The 21090-nt window shown below is 44.8% G+C and overlaps 1 protein-coding gene across 1 annotated transcript in view; it reads right to left on the reverse strand.

Annotated features, from left to right (window-relative positions):
• dnah10 (dynein axonemal heavy chain 10) overlaps nucleotides 1-21090 on the reverse strand; it is a 55088-nt gene that overhangs the window by 3491 nt on the left and 30507 nt on the right. Inside the window, exons 40-77 of the mRNA XM_042320630.1 lie at nucleotides 17819-17954; nucleotides 17251-17373; nucleotides 17012-17143; nucleotides 16523-16739; nucleotides 16279-16398; nucleotides 15975-16120; nucleotides 15656-15808; nucleotides 15239-15499; nucleotides 14951-15123; nucleotides 14737-14830; nucleotides 14435-14602; nucleotides 14054-14242; nucleotides 13673-13844; nucleotides 13346-13549; nucleotides 13178-13258; nucleotides 12838-13035; nucleotides 12516-12677; nucleotides 12113-12287; nucleotides 7956-8137; nucleotides 7184-7320; nucleotides 6750-6967; nucleotides 6246-6467; nucleotides 5964-6111; nucleotides 5576-5855; nucleotides 5241-5470; nucleotides 4860-5133; nucleotides 4653-4757; nucleotides 4388-4542; nucleotides 4128-4282; nucleotides 3804-3987; nucleotides 2434-2634; nucleotides 1970-2179; nucleotides 1727-1822; nucleotides 1403-1574; nucleotides 1129-1260; nucleotides 839-1050; nucleotides 440-607; nucleotides 14-194 (exon numbers count right to left, since the gene is read on the reverse strand). Of these exons, the coding sequence (XP_042176564.1) occupies nucleotides 14-194; nucleotides 440-607; nucleotides 839-1050; nucleotides 1129-1260; nucleotides 1403-1574; nucleotides 1727-1822; nucleotides 1970-2179; nucleotides 2434-2634; nucleotides 3804-3987; nucleotides 4128-4282; nucleotides 4388-4542; nucleotides 4653-4757; nucleotides 4860-5133; nucleotides 5241-5470; nucleotides 5576-5855; nucleotides 5964-6111; nucleotides 6246-6467; nucleotides 6750-6967; nucleotides 7184-7320; nucleotides 7956-8137; nucleotides 12113-12287; nucleotides 12516-12677; nucleotides 12838-13035; nucleotides 13178-13258; nucleotides 13346-13549; nucleotides 13673-13844; nucleotides 14054-14242; nucleotides 14435-14602; nucleotides 14737-14830; nucleotides 14951-15123; nucleotides 15239-15499; nucleotides 15656-15808; nucleotides 15975-16120; nucleotides 16279-16398; nucleotides 16523-16739; nucleotides 17012-17143; nucleotides 17251-17373; nucleotides 17819-17954 (6566 nt within the window). The remainder of the gene's footprint in view (nucleotides 1-13; nucleotides 195-439; nucleotides 608-838; nucleotides 1051-1128; nucleotides 1261-1402; nucleotides 1575-1726; nucleotides 1823-1969; nucleotides 2180-2433; nucleotides 2635-3803; nucleotides 3988-4127; nucleotides 4283-4387; nucleotides 4543-4652; nucleotides 4758-4859; nucleotides 5134-5240; nucleotides 5471-5575; nucleotides 5856-5963; nucleotides 6112-6245; nucleotides 6468-6749; nucleotides 6968-7183; nucleotides 7321-7955; nucleotides 8138-12112; nucleotides 12288-12515; nucleotides 12678-12837; nucleotides 13036-13177; nucleotides 13259-13345; nucleotides 13550-13672; nucleotides 13845-14053; nucleotides 14243-14434; nucleotides 14603-14736; nucleotides 14831-14950; nucleotides 15124-15238; nucleotides 15500-15655; nucleotides 15809-15974; nucleotides 16121-16278; nucleotides 16399-16522; nucleotides 16740-17011; nucleotides 17144-17250; nucleotides 17374-17818; nucleotides 17955-21090) is intronic.

Raw genomic sequence — 21090 nt, forward strand, 5'->3', positions numbered from 1 at the left:
AGAGGACTCTCACCCTGTCCAGGCCTCTCGTTGACCTCCTCCTCAGTGGTGTACTGAGTGACCTGTGTGTAGAGTGTGGAGCGGTCAAGCGGCCAGCCGTTCCTTCTGCATGTGGCCTGAACCAGAGCAGTTAGGTAGGACTCTGGGATCTGCAGCCCTGACAACCACATCACATTGGGCTCCCCTTTATCCACCTGGAAGGAAGAACCATCAAAATAAAACATAACTACACAACCACTACATACATACATGTACATACTGTATTTACATTTATATGTACTATACATCATGGATACTTTGATACCAAGAAAGTGTGACCTTGAATAACATATCTGCATGAGCAACAGCTAATGGGGATCCTTATAAACTAAACCAATCTTCTGGGAGATGTGTACGATATGTCTCAGAGAATAACTGTATTAGAGCGCAGGATGTTCACCCAGGAGTTGTACTGGTCGTAACGCCTCTTGAAGTGGATCATCCAGTTGCCCAGGGACTTGAGGGTATCAGGTGCCAGCTTCCTCCAGATAGCAGGGATCATGCCGTTGAAGAGGGCGCGTGCCACCTCATCCAGCTCACTACTCATGCCCACCTCACCAGCCAGAGCCTACGGGCACAGACACATTTGTTAGTTCACATCCCCATACCAAACTATAGGTACTATAGGTATCTCACCTGGTTCCTTTAGTAAATATGCAATAGACAACATCAAACATTCTAAAGATAATTATACTGTTTTATGTAGATACAAAAGAAGGCCCCATGACAATCTGTCCCTGTAGTTCTTCCTCTTTCTATACCCCTCACTGTCCCTGCCTGTCTTCTCCCCCTCTCTCACCCTCTGCAACTCAGCCAGAGAGCGTCCAATCCTGACAATGAGCTTGTTGAAGCGCTCCAGCTCCTGCAGCAGCACCACGGAGGTGGGGGAGATCTCCAGGCCAAACTTCTTACGGATCACGTCCAGGTCAAACACCTGGGGCAGCTTGTTCTGGATGTCCCGGGCCACGTTGCTGATGTACTCATCCCTGCTGATGCCTCCACCAGACTCACCTGAGGACCCGACAGAAAGGTGAGGAGGGCAGATTATGCTCAGTCTGTGTGTATGTGTGTGTGTGAGGTTTCTGTTACCAGTCTGCGGCTGCAGATCTATCAGGTGGGTCCACATGTCGCGGGCTGCCTGTGTGTAGTATCCAATCTCAGCATTGGGGTGCAAACCAAACACCTCTGGAGTGTTGGCCAGGGGCAAGGTCTCAATCTCCCCTGTGATACATAGCAAGTCAATCAGAGAAGATGGATGACAACTACAAGTTAATAACAACAATGGCAGTGCAGTAGAAATCGTATGTAAAAAGCTACATTTGAAGTCTGTATATCAGACCAGTGATGAACTACATCCACTGACCAACATAATTTTCCTTGGGCCCGTCAGGAGGGATCTTGTAGTCCACGTCCTTGTTGTGGAAGAAGTGAAAGGGCTGGAAGGTGTCAAAGATGAAGTCTCCCAGGTACTCATCCATGTAGACCGTCAAGATCCTGCGGTCAAAGCTGTCTATACACCTGCCTCCATACATTACCTGAGAGAGGGAGCGTAAACACGCACGCACACACGCACGCACACACGCACACACACAAACAAATGGAAGCCATTAGTGCAAGGCTATTATACTAATAGGATTCTGTACTATCATTGTTAAGTCAATGTGATGTATGAATAGGTGAGCCTGACCTCTCCTATGAGATACTTGAGACTTCCCCAGGGGATCTTAGCATCTCCCTGAGTGTGAGCTTTGGTCAGGTAGGTGTCCAGGATCTCCATGCACACCTGGTCAACAGAGAACATCCACATCAGCGCACACAAAGACTGGAGTTACAGACATGACATTTAAACTGATCAGCAAAATGAAATTACTATGAAGTAAATGTAATCAGTCCTGTGGATGCTGTTAAAAACAGCCATTTTCCCACTCACCTGGAAGTCAGACTCGTTAAAGTCGTAGGACACGTTCCAGCCGATCTTGCCGTACTTGCGTCTCTCCTGCACCACAGCGTGGAAGAAGGACAGCACGTAGACCAGGCTGCGGTAGGCCGGGTGGGGGCAGCCCATCAGAGTCTCGTGGGCGATCTTAAAGAAGGTTGCCCTCATGTTCAGCTTCAGCCCGTTGGGAGGCTCCGTCACCACCTGGACGAACAGAGAAACAGAGATCAGGTCCTAAAGTCAATTCGCTTCAATCCTCAATGGCTCAGTTTTGCTGTGATTAGGTGAACGAATCGGGCTGGGGAGACTGTATGGTGTTGGAAGAGTGAATCAGAGATAGACAGACACTTTATCATAAAACTAAGTCACATTGTATACAGTTAGCTGCAGTAGGCAACAGTCTGTGTTAGCTGCTGTAGGTAGCAGGCCTGTTTGACTAAGTTAGAGCTCTTCCTCACCTTGAGAGACTTCTGTAGGATGCCGATGGGAAAGTCTTTGATGGGATCAGTGGTGAGCCACAGTCTGAAGTCAGGGTGGGCCTTGGTGATCCTCTCCAGGGACTTCTCTAGGTCCTTCAGCCACTTCACCAGCAGGTGGCAGTTCTGCAGCATCAGCCACTGGCCCCGAGATACCGCCGTTTCCAGCAGCTGCAGCGCCACCTACAGCACACAACAACAATACTGTATCATACTAACAACATTCCAATTAGCTTTGTGGTTGAATGTGCACCAAAAGTACATGTGGTATGCAATCTGGTTTCCGCTCAGGTTATAGATGTGTCACTGCAACCTTAAATGTCCTAAATGATGTCTCAATTGCCCTTGATTCTAAGCAATGTTGTGCTGCTATTTTTATTGACTTGGCCAAAGCTTTTGACACGGTAGACCATTCCATTCTTGCGGGCCGGCTTAGGAGTATTGGTGTCTCTGAGGGGTATTTGGCCTGGTTTGCTAACTACCTCTCTCAAAGAGTGCAGTGTATGAAGTCAGAACATCTGCTGTCTCAGCCACTGCCTGTCACCAAGGGAGTACCCCATGGCTCGATCCTAGGCCCCACGCTCTTCTCAATTTACATCAACAACATAGCTCATGCAGTAGGAAGCTCTCTCATCCATTTATAATTTTTATTTCAACCTTTATTTAACTAGGCAAATCAGTTAAGAACAATTTTTGTTGTTGTTTTGTTTTTGTATTGAATTTCACCCCTTTTTCTCCCCAATTTTGTGGTATGCAATTGTTAGTAGCTACTATCTTGTCTCATCGCTACAACTCCCATAGGGTCTCGGGAGAGACGAAGGTTGAAAGTCATGCGATACACAACCCATCCAACCCGGAAGCTAGCCGCACCAATGTGTCGGAGGAAACACCGTGCACCTGGAAACCTTGGTTTCAGTACAGCGCCCTTAACCACTGCGCCACCCGGGAGGCCCAAGAACAAATTCTTATTTACAATGGCGGCCTACCCCTGCCAAACCCAGATGACGCTGGACCAATCGTGCGCCGCCCTATGGGACTCCTAATCACGGCCAGATACAGCCTGGATTTGAACCAGGGACTGTAGTGACGCCTCTTGTACTGAGATGCAGTGCCTTAGACCACTCTCTTTATGTTGTGGTGTCTCTCTTGTTGTGATGTGTGTTTTGTCCTATATATTTTTCTCTTATCCCAGCCCCCACAGGAGGCCTTTTGCCTTTTGTTGGTCGTTGTAAATAAGAATTTGTTCTTAATTAACTGACTTGCCTAATTAAATAAAGGTTCAATAAAAAAATACAAAATAAATTGTAACATTGGAAGCTCTATTGCTGTGATTAATGAGTGTTGCCTGCTACCTTCTCCTGACCTTGTCCCATGGCCAGAAACTTGAGCCTGCTGCCCCCAAAGCCAGACCTCTCAGCAAGCTTCATGAGGTCACTGGCTGGGTCGGAACCGGGGCTCAGAATGAACACGATGGGGGAGTTGGGTGAACTCTGCTCATAGATGGCCTCGAAACTGATCACAGGGGGCTGCACATACCTGAGAGGGAGGGGGGCCAGGATAGACAGTAGAAAGTGAATAGGGAGAAACACTAAAGTCTCATCTCCACAAGTCAAGATATTTTGGATCAAAGCAATAGGAGTTCAGGTTTGTTTACAAGTAGGAGAACGGTCTATTACTTCTCTCCCATGGTGATGGTGACATAGTCAGTGACAGCCCGGTAGACTCTGTCCAGGCGGAAGCAGCGCAGCAACAGCAGCTTCTGGAAGGCAGTCAGGTTGTCTTTATACTTCATGGGGAAGGGAGCCTGCTCTGGCCCATCCAGGTCATACCACTGAGATGACAACAGAGAGGAGGGTTAACAATGAACCATTCTAGAGAGGACATAGGAACATATTCAGTGCATCACTAGGTCACAAGATTGGATGGTGTTACTCACAGTCTTCCACTCTGGCAGGTTCTTCTCCACGTCATCTGGTAGGGAGCCAAACTCAGCAGGGAAGAGCTCAGCCAGTCGTATGATGTCCTCCCAGCCCTGGCCTGGAAGCCAGTGACACGGCTTCTTCCTCTTGCTCATCTCCAGGGACAGGTTGCCTGGATTGGGGAGCACAGAGAGGAAAAAAAGTGTATGTGAGTTATGGGTCTCCAAGTTGGTGTGCTGTGTTTATGTGAGTGTATGGTAGATGACATCATATGTCTCTCACCCTTGAGGAAGAAGTCCAGCTCCTCCTGGGGAGCCCTCCCCTCTGGCTGCCCAATCTTTATTGTCAAATTGAAGGAAAACAGCAGCTTGTGTCTCTCAAACAGACCTGAGTCACACACACACACAGTTTCAGATCAATCCCAGCTATCACATAACTGTTCCCACAATAGTCCAAGTTGGACCATTCCTGAACACCCTGTCACCTCACCTGTGCATCCATAGTTGTAGACATTGTATGTCAGGGTGTCCATGATATTCTTCAGCCTCTTGGGCAGGATGGAGTCAGGCAGGGACTTGCGCAGGGAGAAGTCAAAAACCTCCAGATAGGAGGCCAGAGAGTACTGGTACATGCTGTTCACCAGGGCCATCTCCGCCAGCACAAAGAACAGGATGGCACCACGCTTGGCAGCGGGACGGTAGCCATCTCGCAGCTTATCAATGTCTGTTGATGTCTTCTCTGCCAGCTTCAGCTTCTCAAACACCTAGGGAGTTACATCAGAGAACACAGACAAAGCATTAAGAGAGCCCAGGCCTCATGCTCTCTGATGTCTTCCCCTTGAGAGTGAGTGTATCCTGTCTCCAGACAAACCTCGCTGGCCTTGGACTTAGTCTCCTCCAGAGTGTGGACCAGCTCCACGTTATCCAGCATGTTGCCTGTGGAGGTGGCTAGCTCCCTCAGCAGAGAGTCCTCCAGGTCTTTCAGCAGCTTCTTGTTCTCACTGGTCTCCTGGATCAGTCTCTCCCGCTGCTCCTCCAGCTCCTTACGTTCAAAGCCCACGATCACACTCAGCAGCTGGTCCTCCAGACCCTTCAGCGTCACTGAGAGAGACACACACACGCACACAGGCACACAAACTGTTACCCCACACACTCACACCACATACAGTGTAAACACAGGCGTGCTGACATACAGAGACGTCTCACCAGTGTAGTTGATGACCATGGCCTTTCCAAACACAGAGGGAGAGTACTTAGGGTTGGACAGTTTGGTGTTGAGGTAGAGTTTGAAGTTGGGGTCGTAGTCCACCTCTTTGTCCCCCAGCGTTATAACCTGCCGGCCCTCGGCTCCTTTCACGTTCTTCTCCAGGACGTTGTCGATCACAGGGTCAATGTACTCATCCACGTCTTGGAACAGGAAGGGAAAGCCATACTTGATTGCCATCTCCAGCTGCTTCAAGAAGTCTGGGTCGTTGAATGAAGAGATCTATGGAAGAGGTCAATCACATACAGTATAAGAATAACATCCAGTAAATGCAGATGTAAAAGAATAATAGTTAGATCCTGTGAAGTCAGCTGATAAAGTTAGCCGTACCTTAAGGTTGAACTTCTCCTCCTTCTTTTTGATCCAGTTGAGGGCTTGCTGTTGGGGGTCAATACACATGGGGAAGCGGCTGGCCCTGGTGGTTAGAATCCCATTCTGGACTGACAGCTCATCTGGAGGAAGGCCCTCTGACCCCCATCTACAACACAGACACCTTTACTCCCTCTCTTCCGCTCACACAGGGATGGAAACACACGCTTTTAAAAAACGCACTCACAAATGCAAGTATGAATGCATGTACGCACACACACCAACACACACGTAGTCTCTGACCTGCTGATCTCCACCTCGTCGGTCAGTAGGCTCTCCACTCTGAAGGGCTGGCTGAGAGGGATGCCTCTCTCCAACACATCCTTTTCCCACACGTCAAACACCATCTCATTCCTGAAGTCCCAGCTGAATGCCCCCTCGTAGCTCAGGAACGCAGCACAGATCAGGCAGTCGCCTAGGAGACGCACACGACGCTGTTTCAACTCCTCCAGGTCATCTGTCCATCTGGGAAGAGGAAGAAGGAGAAGAAGACGAGAAGAGGAGGAAGAGACAGATACAGAGATGGTAGGGCAGACGTAATTTCAACGTCTAGTTTTGGTTTACATTTGGTTGAGTTGTCAACTAATGTGAATTCAACAAAACATTTGACCATGTCATTGGATTTAGGTTAAAAGTTGGGTGAAATGACATGGAAACAATGTTGATTCAAATACGGTCCACAGCCTTCAACTGGCTGTAAGTCATGCTGAGTGTGTGTGTATATGCACTCCACCGTGCTGTCCTCACCGCTCATTCTCCGAGCCCAGGCCTGAGATGAGTTTGTCAGCAGCGATCAGCCTCCTCTCCATGACCTCAGCCTCCTCCTGCAGCAGCTGCTTCTCCCCCATGGCAGCACTGTACTTGTCCCCCAGCGCCCCCAGCTCCCTCTGGATGGTCCCCAGCTCGTTCTGAATACGCTCCAGCTCACGCTTGCTCTGGAAGAAGTTCTTCTCTAGGCGCGCCACCTGCAACAGACAGCCAGGGGGGTTGAAACGCCACTAACACAACACTGCTCATTCTTAAAGGCTGGTGCCATTTAACTGGCATGGGCCATGTGCTGGATAGTGTTATGCCTATAACATAAACAAAAGAGATTTATGACTATGACACTTCCCCTGTGCCAATCAAAGTCATTTACACTGTTTATACTATCTCTATCACATTTGCCTGGATCACGTTACCTTCTCTCTCTTGGGCTTGATCTCCCTAGCGACGTCACAGTAGCCCATGACAGCCTCCACAAACTTGAGCATCCCAGAGCCAGCCTTACTGATGGCCTGCATCTCCTCAAAGCTGGTGTTCAGGTTCTTCAAGAAGCCTGGCCAGGGGAAACACAGGGCAATAGAGTGAACATATACAGGTAACTGCCAAAATAAAGAAAACACTTGAGTAAATGAGGCTTACAAAGTATATTGAAATCAGGTGTTTCCACACAGGTGTGGTTCCTGAGTTAACTACGCAATTAACATCCCATCATGCTTAGGGTCATTTATACATATGCCCAGTTGCCCATGAGTTTGGCTACCATGGCTAGAAGAAGCCACAGGGGTCTCAAAGGAACATAGTGGATTTAAAGTGTGTGTGCATGTCTCAGTCACCCCTCACCAGATCTCAACCCAATTGAACACTTATGGGAGATTCTGGAGCTGCGCCTCCACCACAAACACCAAATGATTTCTGTGGAACAATGGTGTCGCATCCCTCCAACAGAGTTCCAGACACTTGAAGAATTTACGCCAAGGAGCAATGAAGCTGTTCTGGCGGCTCATGGTGGCACAACACTCTATTAAGACACTTTATGATGGTGTTTCCTTTATTTCGACAGTTACCTGTTTCCATGTATTTGCTATTTGAGGGCTCATACTGCATATTAAAGTTGCATTACGGATAAAGTTAGACCTATTGTTGTACTGTTTCGGCGTGAAAACCACAGAACAGAAGTGGCCTACCTACCTCTGACAGTCTTGACCTGGCTGGGGTTGATGGCATCACAGTCCATCTCCATCAATGCACGCAGGAAGTTGCCCTCTGACATCATGCTCTTGGCTGACTTCCAGCTGATCTCCTTCTGGCCTCGCATCACCAGGATGCACTCACACACCACCTGCACCTGTTTGGGCGGCTTGGCAAATGATCTGCAAGGGTTGACGCGCCAGATGAGTGGACAGAAGCACAACCAAAGAGACAGGCACAGGAAAAAAATAATCAATGAACATGAATGGAGCTCTAGGGCAACAACTTTTGTTAAAGCTGGAATCCGCATAAGGTGAAACAGCACCACTGTATGACGTAGCGCCTTGGTTATTATTTTCTTTTGTTGATGAAAAAGAGGAGAGGAACATCTGGCATCATGGTAATTTAGAAAAGAATCACGCATGTAATGATGTCTGAGGGGAAAAAAACTGTGTTCGTTGTCTGAAATAACTTATTTGTTGTTGTAATATCACAAATGGACATGGCAGTTTGACCAAGTACAAATTGCTGCTTTAAAGGAGTCAAGCGGGAAAAATATTTGTTTTGTTTCTATCCATTGGCAAATCCTACACCTCTCCAAGGAGGAAATATACAGTGTCTCAACACAGCACAGCAAGATCTATAAAACAGGATTTACAGTGTCTTCAGAAAGTATTAACAGCCTGAATTAAAAAAAATATTAAATTGAGATTTTGTGTCACTGGCCTACACACAAAACCCCATAATGTCAAAGTGGAGTTAAGTTTTTAGAAATGTTTACAAATGAATAAAAAATGAAAAGCAGAAATGTCTCGAGTCAATAAGCATTCAACCCCTTTGTTATGGCAAGCCTAAATAGGTTCAGGAGTTCAAATGTGTTTAACATGATTTCTGAATGACTACCTCATCTCTGTACCTCACACATACAATTATCTGTAAGGTCCCTCAGTCAAGCAGTGAATTTCAAACACAGATTCAACCACAAAGACCAGGGAGGTTTTCCAATGCCTCGCAAAGAAGGGCACCTATTGGTAGATGGTAAATATTAAAAAAAGCAGACATTGAATATCCCTTTGAGCATGGTGATGTTATTAATTACAATTTGGATGGTGTATCAATACACCCAGTCACTACAAAGATACAAGCGTCCTTCCTAACTCAGTTGCAGGAGAGGAAAGAAAACCGCTCAGAGATTTCACCATGAGGCAATGGTGACTTTAAAACAGTTACAGATTTTAATGGCTGTGATCGGAGAAAACTGAGGATGGATCAACAATATTGTAGTTACTCCACAATACGATCCTAAATGACAGTGTGAAAAGAAGGAAGCCTGTACAGAATAAAAGTATTCCAAAACATGCATCCTGTTCGCAACAAGACACTAAAGTAAAACTGCAAAAAATGTGGCGTTATGTTAGGCGCAAATCCAACACAACACTGAGTACCACTCTTCATATTTTCACGCATGATGGTGGCTGCATCATGTTATGGGTATGCTTGTCATCGGCAAGGACTAGGACGTTTTTTAGGATAAAAATAAACAGATTAGAGCTAGCTAAGCAAAATTCTAAAGGAAAACTGGTTCAGTCTACTTTCCAACAGATACTGGGAGACAAATTCACCTTCAGCAGGACAATAACCTAAAACACCAGGCAAAATATACACTGGAGTTGCTTACCAAGACAACATTAAATGCTCCTGAGTGGTCTAGTTACAGTTTTGACCTAAATTGGCTCAAAAATCTATGTTAAGACTTGAAAATGGCTGTCTAGTAAGGATCAATCAACTTGACAGAGCTTGACAAATGTTTTAAATAATAATGTGACAATATTGTACAATCCAGGTGTGCAAAGATCTTTGAGACTTACCCAGAAAGACTCATAGCTGTAATTGCTGCCAAAGGTGATTCTAACATCAAGATACAGTTGAAGTCTGAAGTTTACGTACACCTTAGCCAAATACATTTCAACTCAGTTTTTCACAATTACTGACATTTAATCCTAGTAAATATTCCCTGTTTTAGGTCAGTTAGGATCACCACTTTATTTTAAGAATGTGAAATGTCAGAATAATAGTAGAGAGAATGATTTATTTCTGCTTTTATTTCTTTCATCACATTCCCAGTGGGTCAGAAGTTTACAAACACGCAATTAATATTTGGTAGCATTGCCTTTAAATTGTTTAACTTGGGTTAAACGTTTAGGGTAACCATCCACAAGCTTCTCACAATAAGTTGGGTGAATTTTGGCCCATTCCTCCTGACAGAGCTGGTGTGATTGAGTTAGGTTTGTAGGCCCCCTTGCTCGCACACGCTTTTTCATTTCTGCCCACACATTTTCTACAGGATTGAGGTCAGGGCTTTGTGATGGCCACTCCAATACCTTGATTTTGTTGTCCTTAAGCCATTTTGCCACAACTTTGGAAGTATGCTTGGGGTCATTGTCCATTTGGAAGACCCATTTGCGACCAAACTTTAACTGATGTCTTGAGATGTTGCTTTAATATATCCACATCATTTTCCTCCCTCATAATGCCATCTATTTTGTGAAGTGCACCATTCCCTCCTGCAGCAAAGCAGGTTATGTCGATATAGAACTTGTTTTACTGTGGATATAGATACTTTTGTACCGGTTTCCTCCTGCATCTTCACAAGGTCCTTTGCTGTTGTTCTGGGATTGATTTGCTCTTTCGCATCAAAGTACGTTCATCTCTAGGAGACAGAACGCGTCTCCTTCCTGAGCAGTATGATGGCTGCGTGGTCCCATGTTTTTTATACTTGCGTACTATTGTTTGTACAGATGAACGTGGTACCTCCAGGCATTTGGAAATTGCTCCCAAGGATGAACCAGACTGACTGGTTGAGGTCTACAATTATCTTTCTGAGATCTTGGCTGATTTCTTTTGATTTACCCATGACGTCAAGAAAGAGGCACTGAGTTTGAAGGTATAACTTGAATTACATCCACAGGTACACCTCCAATTGACTCAAATGATGTCAATTAGCCTATCAAAAGCTTCTAAAGCCATGACATCATTTTCTGGAATTTTCCAAGCTGTTTGAAGGCACAGTCAACTTAGTGTATGTAAACTTCTGACCCACTGGAATTGTGATACCGTGAATTATAAGTGAAATAATCTGTCTGTAAATAATTTTTGGAAAAATTACTTGTGTCATACACAAAGTAGATGTCCTAAATGACTTGCCAAAACTATACTTTGTTAACAAGAAATTTGTGGAGTATTTGAAAAACGAGTTTTAATGACTCCAACCTAAGTGTATGTAAACTTCAACTGTATAATATTAGTGTCATCAAGATATATAGTGTTTTATTTTTCTTATTTTTTTTAAAATTACAAATCTTAGAATTTTTGACATTGAGTATTTTGTGTAAAAATTATAATTAAATCCATTTGAATCCCTCCTTGTAACAACAAAATGTGTAAAAAGTCAAGGGGTGTGAATACTTTCTGAAGGCACTGTATTTTCTTTGGAGTGTTGAAATCGAGTTTTCCATGAATTAGGATAAGGATCACGGAAAAAAGCATAGGTCACACTAGGTTCATACTTACATCCTCCTTCAACAGATGGATTAAAAACTCAAAACATATTCCCAGTGAATGTTTTTGAAGTGTGGGAATGACGTATTTGATTTGTGTTTTATTGTTATATGTTTTTATTGATTTGTGTCTAACCAAAGCTGCCTTCTCTATCTATGAGGTTAGTGGTCTGGACCAAGTGTGTTCAGTTCAGTCCTGCTCCTGGAGGTCTGCTCTGTGTAAGCTTTAAAGCCACTGAGTAACTTGTTCCATTAATCAACATAAGACATTTCCCAAAATCACCATTTGTAATTTTCCTATGACAACATTTTCCTATTTTCCAGGGAGCCAAGGGCCGGGGAAGGGGCCAGATGACAACGTGACACTCCATCAGGACCAGACTGCTGACTCCTGGCCCAGACTGTCTGATGAGTGTAACCACTACATTATGGGTGCCTCCCAAATTACACTCTATTCCCTATATAGTGCAGAGTCAAAAGTAGTGCACTATATAGTGAATAGGGTGCCATTTGTGATGCAACCTCTGTTTAACTTGTGGGACACAAAACCAACCAGGTGGGTGCAGTGGAGCACAGAGGGGGGAAGGTAGGAAGGGGCACCTGATCTCAGTGACGTCAGACTTGTCCAGGCTCTGCAGGGCGATGCGGGCTGCCTCGAGAGCAGGCAGGGCCTCAGCCAATGAGCTCTCGGCATCCCTCTTCTCCACAGCAATAACCTTGTTCTGCTCCTCGATCTCCTTGGCTTTGTCCTCCGCCAGCTTCTTCTTCTCCTCAGCTACACAAGAAGGAGAGTTGTGTTTACTTGTGCTGCCCTGTGGGCTATGATTAGCATGGTATGGGTACAGCGAACGTGTCTAAAGGCTCTTCCCAAATGGCACCAGATTCCCTATATAGTGCATTACCGTATGAGCCCTGGTCATAAGTAATGCACTAAATAGGGAATAGGGTATATGGAAAGGGTTACATTTGGAACTCAGTCTAATGCTGTGTTGACTGCACTGACCCACGGTGGTGTTGGTGGCGATCTCCTGCAGTAGGATCTCACAGGCGGAGGATTTCTCTGCTAGAACCACCTTTTGCTCTGCCAGCTTGATGTTGAGCTCAGCCAGCTGCACACTGGCCTCCTCCAGCTTATCCAGACCACCCTCCAGACGCTTACACTGAGCTGGGACACCACGCGAGGGACAGAGGGAGACAACTTTACAATCTCTCACACACGCAGGCACACACACAAAAAAAAACACAAATACCACTGCAATACAGCACAGCAGTAGCAGGGAAACCAAGGCCCTTTGATATTTCTCCCACTCTGTGCTTCCTGTTACCCAGGATGTATTGGTCCTTGTCCTCCAGGAGGTTGGCGTAGGTGCTGATGAAGTCCAGGTAGTTCTTAGGGGTGACATAGTTGCTGCGTCTGAGCTTCTGCAGGAACATCTTGCTGTAGTCACCCACCGAGCCGTGCACCATACACACGTGAGCAATTACGGCTGCCGAGTGCCTCTCGGGGATCATCGGACTCTCACCTGTGGCATGACATTGATGGGTTCAGTTGCACCACTATAAAGCTTATATAAACACCCTAATCAGAGTCAGTGATAAATGTATCGATTGTATAATTTTAGTACATTGCAGTGGTGGTGGAAGTGTGAATCTGTGATTCCATACCCAGGAAAGACTGAGCCACAGCATGCAGAGCCTGAGGAGGCCAGGGCAGGAACCAGTCAATACCAGTGTTGTTCACCAGCCCTGTGACATAAATGAGACAAGGACCAATTACATAAACTCTTCAGACAGTAGACAATGCCAAGTGAACGGTAGTGAAGGGTTGTGTACCTGGGAAGTTTCTGCAGCGTGTCCTCAGGGTGTCTCCCACAGGGGACATTCCCAGGACAATGTGCAGGTTGTTGGCACTCTTGTTGACAAAGTACTGCCACACGCTCTCCTTGGACGGGCCAGAGCCCATCTTTATGGCCTCATCACGGAGCTGGTTCAGCACCATCTCTTTCTCATCATCTGGGAACAGAGCAGGGACCATGCCTGCACACACAGAGGGTTAGTCAGACTGCAGAATCTAGTCCAAAGTAGTGCATTATCTAGGGAATAGGGTGACATTTCGGATGCACACAATGTGTGGGAGCTGGTGTATGCTCAAGTGTTTACCTGAGGTGAGCATATTGTTGATGAGTTCAAGGAAGCCCTCCTCAGCCACGTGGGCATCAGTGAAGAGGAAAACTGTCTTCTTGTCCTCAATGCCCAGCTTCAGATACAGGATCTTCAGGTCCTCACGGAGGTTGGTCTCTGAGTAGCCTCTGCTCAGTGTAATCTCAAACACCTGAAGAGGCAAACAACAGTCCATATAAGAAGGTATCTTTCTGGTGTCTCTTTAAAGGCCTCCTCCCATATGAGCAGTAGCAGATGATGGATGTGTCTCAATTGGCACTCTATTCCCTATATAGTGTACTACTTTTGTCCAGAGCAAAAGTAGTGCATTATATAGGGAATAGGGTGCCAGTTGGGACGCAGAGGATGTGTCTGGCTGACCTCGCAGCCTGCGGTGAATGCGGCAAGCTTGGTAAGGGACTGCTTCCCGGAGCCGCCAACCCCCACCAGCAGGGCGTGGCCGCGGTCCATCCTGATGATGCGGTGCACTCTTGTCAGGTGCTCCAGGGCGTCGTCAAACAGAACCAGTTTCATCTTGGTCTTGTTCTCATTGTACTCCTCCAGGATCTCCTACAGAGCAGTGACAGGGGCAGGTCAGCAACAAGACAAAGGCTTGAGACTGGGCAAACAAGTAAAGTTGTGATATTTTGAACATATTGAAAAAAGGGTGCCATTTAATTTTGCCTAGTACAGGTGACAAGGGGCAATTATAAATGTAAAAATCAGACACGTTTGAATGTCATCATCCCAACTTCTGAGTACCTGGAACAAGGCTTTGGAAGCATCATAGTCCTGTATGTCCTCATAGACGCGTGGCTCAGACTCGTTGAGGGCAGTTCTGTAGTCACCAAACAGGATGGGGTCCCTCATGGCTGACTCCAAGTCTGACTTAAAGTGCTCATCTATCAGGTTCTTTATATGGTCCTGGACCTGAGATAACAAGACAGGGGACAGATGAGAATGGAAAACAAGTACAATGTACAATATAGTAAGAGGAAGTTACTGTAAAGGGATTAATACATTTTTCATGATTAAGCAGAACAGAACCATGCAGATGAACGTACCAGGGCTTTGTCTATTTCATTGATGAGCCTGTCATGGAACACCCTCAGGCACTCGTTCCTCCACACACGCACAAACTGGGTGACCGTTAGAAACCTACAGAAGAGAAACGTTCAGAGACTAAACATGACACAACACTTAACATGAGCTTCTAGGTGTTAGCAACATCTTCTTAACACATGTTATTTAGATTCAACAGAGGGTAATGTTTAAGACCTCTCAGCGTTAGTGAGGACCAGACCGTTGTAGACTCTGGACAGGTCCCTGAGGTTGAAGATGTAGTGGAACTTGGATGGTGTGGGCGGCAGGTCTTTGATGATGTTCTTGTACAGCTCCAGAGTGCAGATAGTCAGCTTGTCACACATCGTCTGGATGCACTCCTCAAACGGCTACGGTTTAAATGGTTAGAGTTCAATCAAGTCATTTCATACAATAATTAATGTGTGGTAATGCTGTTTTTGGTGGTAAGAGCTGCATCTTAAAATGTGTAATAGTGCGTCTCACCCCGGTGTGTCCCTTGAGGATGGAGGAGTAGATAAGATGGAGGGAGTCCTCGTCTGGGAAGGGGATGTTGAAGACACTAAAGAGGGATATGAAGCGGGTGTCCACCTCGTTCCTCCCACCTCCTGCCTTGCCCATGGCTGCGATGAAGCCTAGGTCCTTCAGAACTTTGTAGTTCAGCTCCTTCCCTCTGTCATACATGCCTCCTCGGTCCAACAGCAGCTTCAGCAGGGCAATGGGCTGCTGGGTCCCATAATCATCCACCTGATAGGACACAGGTACAATGACATACCAACATACAATCAACCAGACAACCAAACACACTAACCTACATTAATACAGACACACATGTAAAGGATGAAGGTTGAGGGATGGAAGAGAGGGTAATGGGGCGCTAGAGAAGAGCACGCATGTACCTACCCTGGGCATGTTGAGGTCATCCATAAAGACCAGCAGTCTTTTGCCCATGGGAGGGCCGTATATCTCCTTGGTTCTCTTCTCCACGCTGGCCTCAAGGTTCCTCTGGAGGTCCATGGAGGTGGTCCGTGATGAGAAGTTGATGGTCAGCATCATCTGGAGACACAAAGAAGCAACATTAAACACAGTTAATACACATGGTGTTCATCCTAAATGGGCCCTGCCTCAAAAGTAGTGCACTATATAAGGAATAGGGAATAGGTTACCATTTCAGTGTCATGGGCTCTGTCTGTGTCTCTGTGACATCCTGTTGTAAACTCACAGTAGTGTCCATGTTGAGATTCTTCAGGAAATTCTGAGTAGTGGCTGTCTTGGAGGTGCCAGACTCTCCCACCAGAACTACAGGCCTCTTGATCTTCACCATCTGCTCCAGTAGCCAACTGGCTCGCGTGGTGTCCACAGTAGGGACTGTAAGAGAGAGAAAGATGGAGATAGAAATTGAGAGAAATATATGGAGAGAGAGGAGGGAGAAAGAGGGGAGGTTGGAAACATTTGGTATCTGTAGGAATCCAGTGGATTACTTATTTATTTGTTTTTTGCTGAGCACACATGCATTGATGCTTTACCCAGGATATCGATGAACTTCACATCAGGGCTGTGGACGTATTTGGTGACCAGGGAGCTCCAGGTAACCCACTTCTTCTTGGTCCCATCAAAATGGAAATCGTACAGAGTAGGCAGGTAACCTGTGTGAACGGACATCCCAGCCATTCATTTTATGAATAACTTGTCGTTTTGGGTATCTAATAGCTGAATACAAATTGAAGTATGACTGTATTTGAGCCATGGCTTGGATGGTGCCTCTCTCACCTGGAATCTCTCCAGGTCCAACAAGAGCCTTCTCATCATGACCAGTGGTCAAGCTGGATAGTTTCTTTACAAAGTCATCAAATTTGGCCCTTCCGTTGTCCAGTAGGCATGCCCCCAGAGAGCAATACAGTGCCTCCAGGAAGAAACACTCCAGAACGTCAGCATCATAGACCTCTGTCTCCAGCAGGGCATCCAGCATCATGGACAACTGCGTCACCTGGACACGTCAGACAGATGGGCGGACGGGCGGGCGGACGGATGGACAGACAGACAGAGGGGTTATGGACAGGCATCATGAAAATTGACTATAGAACTAGAAGTGTAGGGTAAGAAGTTTGCTGGATCCAATATTAGGTAGGTGATACAGAAACTGATATTGTTGCAGGAAATACTGCATACCTGTTCATGAGATTCAATTTGGGTAAATATAATTTGCAACATGTTATAACACTCATGTTATAACACTCATGAAGGCCAAGCTGTACCAACCATGTTGAGATCTGTCTGAGGGACGATGGTCTTCAGTTTCTCCACCTGTTTGCCGTCAACAATACCCTCCACTATCATGTCGATAGTGCTGGGCACGTACTTTACAAACAGCTTCTCCATGTGTGGTTGTTCCTGTCCAGGAAAAGACAAGCAAATGCAAGATGAGACATTTCAACATCAATTTTGATAAAGCTGAAAGGATAAAACCTTTATGCATTTTACTGTGTCATGTTCCTTACCTTTGGAGGTCTGTTACTGACCCATTTCTGCCAGTAAGGAGTATAGCGAAGATTTTTGGGGTCCACAAACACCATCCCACAGCGAGAAACTGTAGCAGGGGAGGCATACTGCAGATCTCCAACCTACAACACATGATGGACAAATGTATTTACCATTCACATTGAGAAATTCTTCAAGTGATAGTTCACCCAAATTACAAAATGACACATTGACTTCTTCACCCTGTAAGCAGTCTATGGACAAGGTATGACAAAAAAATCATGCTTTCATTTAGTTTCCACATGCTAACATTTTAGAATGTTGCACAAATCCCCTTCAAGTCATGGGACCGATATAATTGTTTTTGCGCATCACGTCCACATTTTTCACAAGTATCTAAAATTGATTGTGAAGCTCAACAAAGTCACTTATAGATGATTTGAACATGATGTGTGAAAAATGCTAACATGGGTCCCATGACTTGAATGGGATTTGCGCCACAAACGTGTGTCATTTTGTAATTTGGGTAAACTATTCCAAGTAAGTAAGGTGTGGTCTGAGGAGACTATAGTGATATTAGTGACAAACCTCAAATAGCATAGCACAGTGGTTCTGCAGGCGTATCCTCTCTCCATTGGCCAGGGTGAGCAGCTTGTTATCATCCATTACTGAGTTCATGTTCTCCACCCACAGAGCATCCACATCCCCATCAAACAGGATGTACCTGTAGGTAAGAGTTCATGTGGCAACAAGAGATATACAGTCAGGTTCCAAATTATTGCCACCCTTGATAAAGATGAACAAAAAATACCACATGAAATAAATAATACAAATAATGTGCTTTATTGAATGCTAAAAAAAAGGAAATCATATTATCTTATACTAATACAATTGCTAAGAAAAAGAGATTTTGTTTAACAAGTAAGATTTTTTTCTCAAGAAGATAGGGGTCAAAATGATTGGCAATTATTCAATACCTTTCCATACCTCACCTTGCAAGGATAACGGCACTGAACCTTTTTCTAACATGCTTTATGAGATTGGAGAACACATTGGGAGGGATCTCAGACCATTCCTCCATAAATAATATTTTCCGACCCTAGATATCCATTGTCTGCGCTTTAGGACTACCCTCTTCAATTCAAACCACAAGTTTTCAAAGGGGTTCAAGTCCAGAGACTGAGATAGCCATTGCAAAATGCTGATTTTGTGGTCAATTAATCACTTATATGTGGATTTTGATGTGTGCTTGGGGTTATTGTCTTGCTGCACGATCCACTTGCGGACAAGTTTCAGCCTACTGGCAGAGGCAACCAGGTTTTTATCTAGGTACTGGGTAAAGTTCATACTGCCATAAACATTAATAAGGACCCCAGGACCAGTGGATGCAAAATAGCACCATAAAATTAAAGATAAAACACTATATTTTACAGTAGGTAATAGTATTCGGTTCTTTTCTGCTTGTGCATCCTTATTTCCTTACTGGTGTGCGTGGCCAAAGAGCTCTATTTGCATGTTCTCCAACAAATGTAAACGCCTGGAGTTTGCTAAATGGCATTGGCACTTGGATTAGAACTGGTGCTATGGTCAGATGACATGAAAATAGAGCAATTGTATTAGTGTAAAATAATATATATTCTGTAGAATAATAGTGAAGACATTAAAACGATGAAATAACATATGGAATCATGTAGTAAACAAAAAAATAATCATAAGACAGTTTATATTTGAGATTCTTCAAAGTAGCCACCCTTTGCCTTGATGATAGCTTTTAACACGCTTGGCATTCTCTCAACCAGCTTCATGAGGTAGTCACCTGGAATGCTTTTTCAATCATCTTGAAGGAGTTCCCACATATGCTGAGCACTTGTTTCCTGCTTTTCCTTCACTCTGAGGTCCATCCCAAACCAGGTCGGTTGATTGCGGAGGCCAGGTCATCTGATGCAGAATTCCATCACTCTCCTTCTTGGTCAAGTAGCCCTTACACGGCCTGCAGGTGTGTTTTGGGTCATTGTCCTGTTGAAAAACGAATGATGGTCCCACTAAGCGCAAACCAGATGGAATGGCGTATCGCTGCAGAATACTGTGGTAGCCATGCTGGTTAAGTGTGCCTCGAATTCTAAATAAATAACAGTGTCACCAGCAAAGCACCCCCACAACATCACACCTACTCCTCCATGCTTCACAGAGATCATCCGTTTACCATACACATGCAGAGATCATCCGTTTACCTACTCTGCATCTCACAAAGACACAGGGTTGGAACCAAAAACTCAAATTTGGACACATCAGACCAAAGGACAGATTTCCATCGGTCTAATGTCCATTGCTCGTAGTTTCTTGGTCGAAGCAAGTCTCTTCTTCTTATTGGTGTCCTTCAGTAGTGGTTTCTTTGCAGCAATTCGACCATGAAGGCCTGATTCACGCAGTCTCCTCTGAACAGTTGATGTGAAGATGTGACTGTTACTTGAAATCTGTGAAGCATTTATTTGGGCTGCAATTTCTGAGGTTGGTATCTCTAATGAACTTATCCTCTGCAGCAGAGGTAACTTTGGGTCTTCGTTTCTTGCATTAAAAAGGAAAGAAATTCCACAAATTAACAAGGCACAGGTTAATAAGGTTAATAACCTCTTGAAGCTAGGGGGCATTATTTTTATGTTTGGAAAAATAACGTTCCCAAAGTAAACAGCCTATTTCTCAGGACCAGATGCTAGAATATGCATATAATTGACAGATTAGGATAGAAAACACTCTAAAGTTTCCAAAACTGTCAAAATATTGTCTGTGAGTATAACAGAACTGATATTGCAGGCGAAACCCTGAGGAAAATCCAATCAGGAAGTGCCTCTTATTTTGAAACCCTTCTGTTCCTATGCATGCCTATCCTCCATTTAAAGGGATATCAACCAGATTCCTTTTTTTTTCCTTTCCTGCGGCTTCCGTAAGGTGTCAACAGTCTTTAGACATGGTCTCAGGCTTTTATTTTGAAAAATGAGCGTGAAAGATCACATCGCGTAAGTGGATAGGTGGGGGCTCTCAGAGTGAGTTTTTGCTCTACAGAGTAAAGCCGCCATTGTTCCTCCCGCTGTTATTGAAAAACCTACACACATCCGGTTGATATATTATCGAATATATATTTTAAAAACTATGTGTGGAATGATTATAACAAACGTTTGACATGTTTCTGTGAACATTATGAAGACTATTTGGAATTTCCATCTGCGTTGTCGTGACCGCTCTTTCCTGTGGATTTCTGAATATAACGCGACAAACAAATGTTGGTATTTTGCGTATAAAGATAATCTTTATGGAACAAAAGGAACATTTGTTGTGTAACTGGGAGTCTCGTGAGTGAAAACATCCTAAGATCAAAGGTAAATGGTTAATTTGATTGCTTTTCTGATTTTGTGACCAAGCTTCCTGATGCTAAGTGTACATAATGCTATGCTAGGCTATCGATAAACTTACAAACGCTTGGATTGCTTTCGCTGTAAAGCATAATTTCAAAATCTGAGACGACAGGTGGATTAACAAAAGGCTAAGCTGTGTTTTGCAATATTGCACTTGTGATTTCATGAATATGAATATTTTTTAGTAATTATTTGACTGTTGCGCTATGCTATTCAGTGGTTGCTGACGAAAATGATCCCGCGACAGGGATGGGTAGCGTCAAGAAGTGAACTGAAATGCATTCCAGGTGATTACCTCATGAAGCTGGTTGTGAGAATGCCAAGCGTGCACAAAGCTGTCATCAAGGCAAAGGGTGGCTACTTTGAAGAATCTCAAATTTAAAATATATTTGGATTTGTTTAACATTTTTTTGGTTACTACATGATTCCATATGTGTTATTTCATAGTGT

Source organism: Oncorhynchus tshawytscha, linkage group LG04 (assembly GCF_018296145.1).
Source record: "Oncorhynchus tshawytscha isolate Ot180627B linkage group LG04, Otsh_v2.0, whole genome shotgun sequence".
Lineage (NCBI taxonomy): Eukaryota > Metazoa > Chordata > Actinopteri > Salmoniformes > Salmonidae > Oncorhynchus > Oncorhynchus tshawytscha.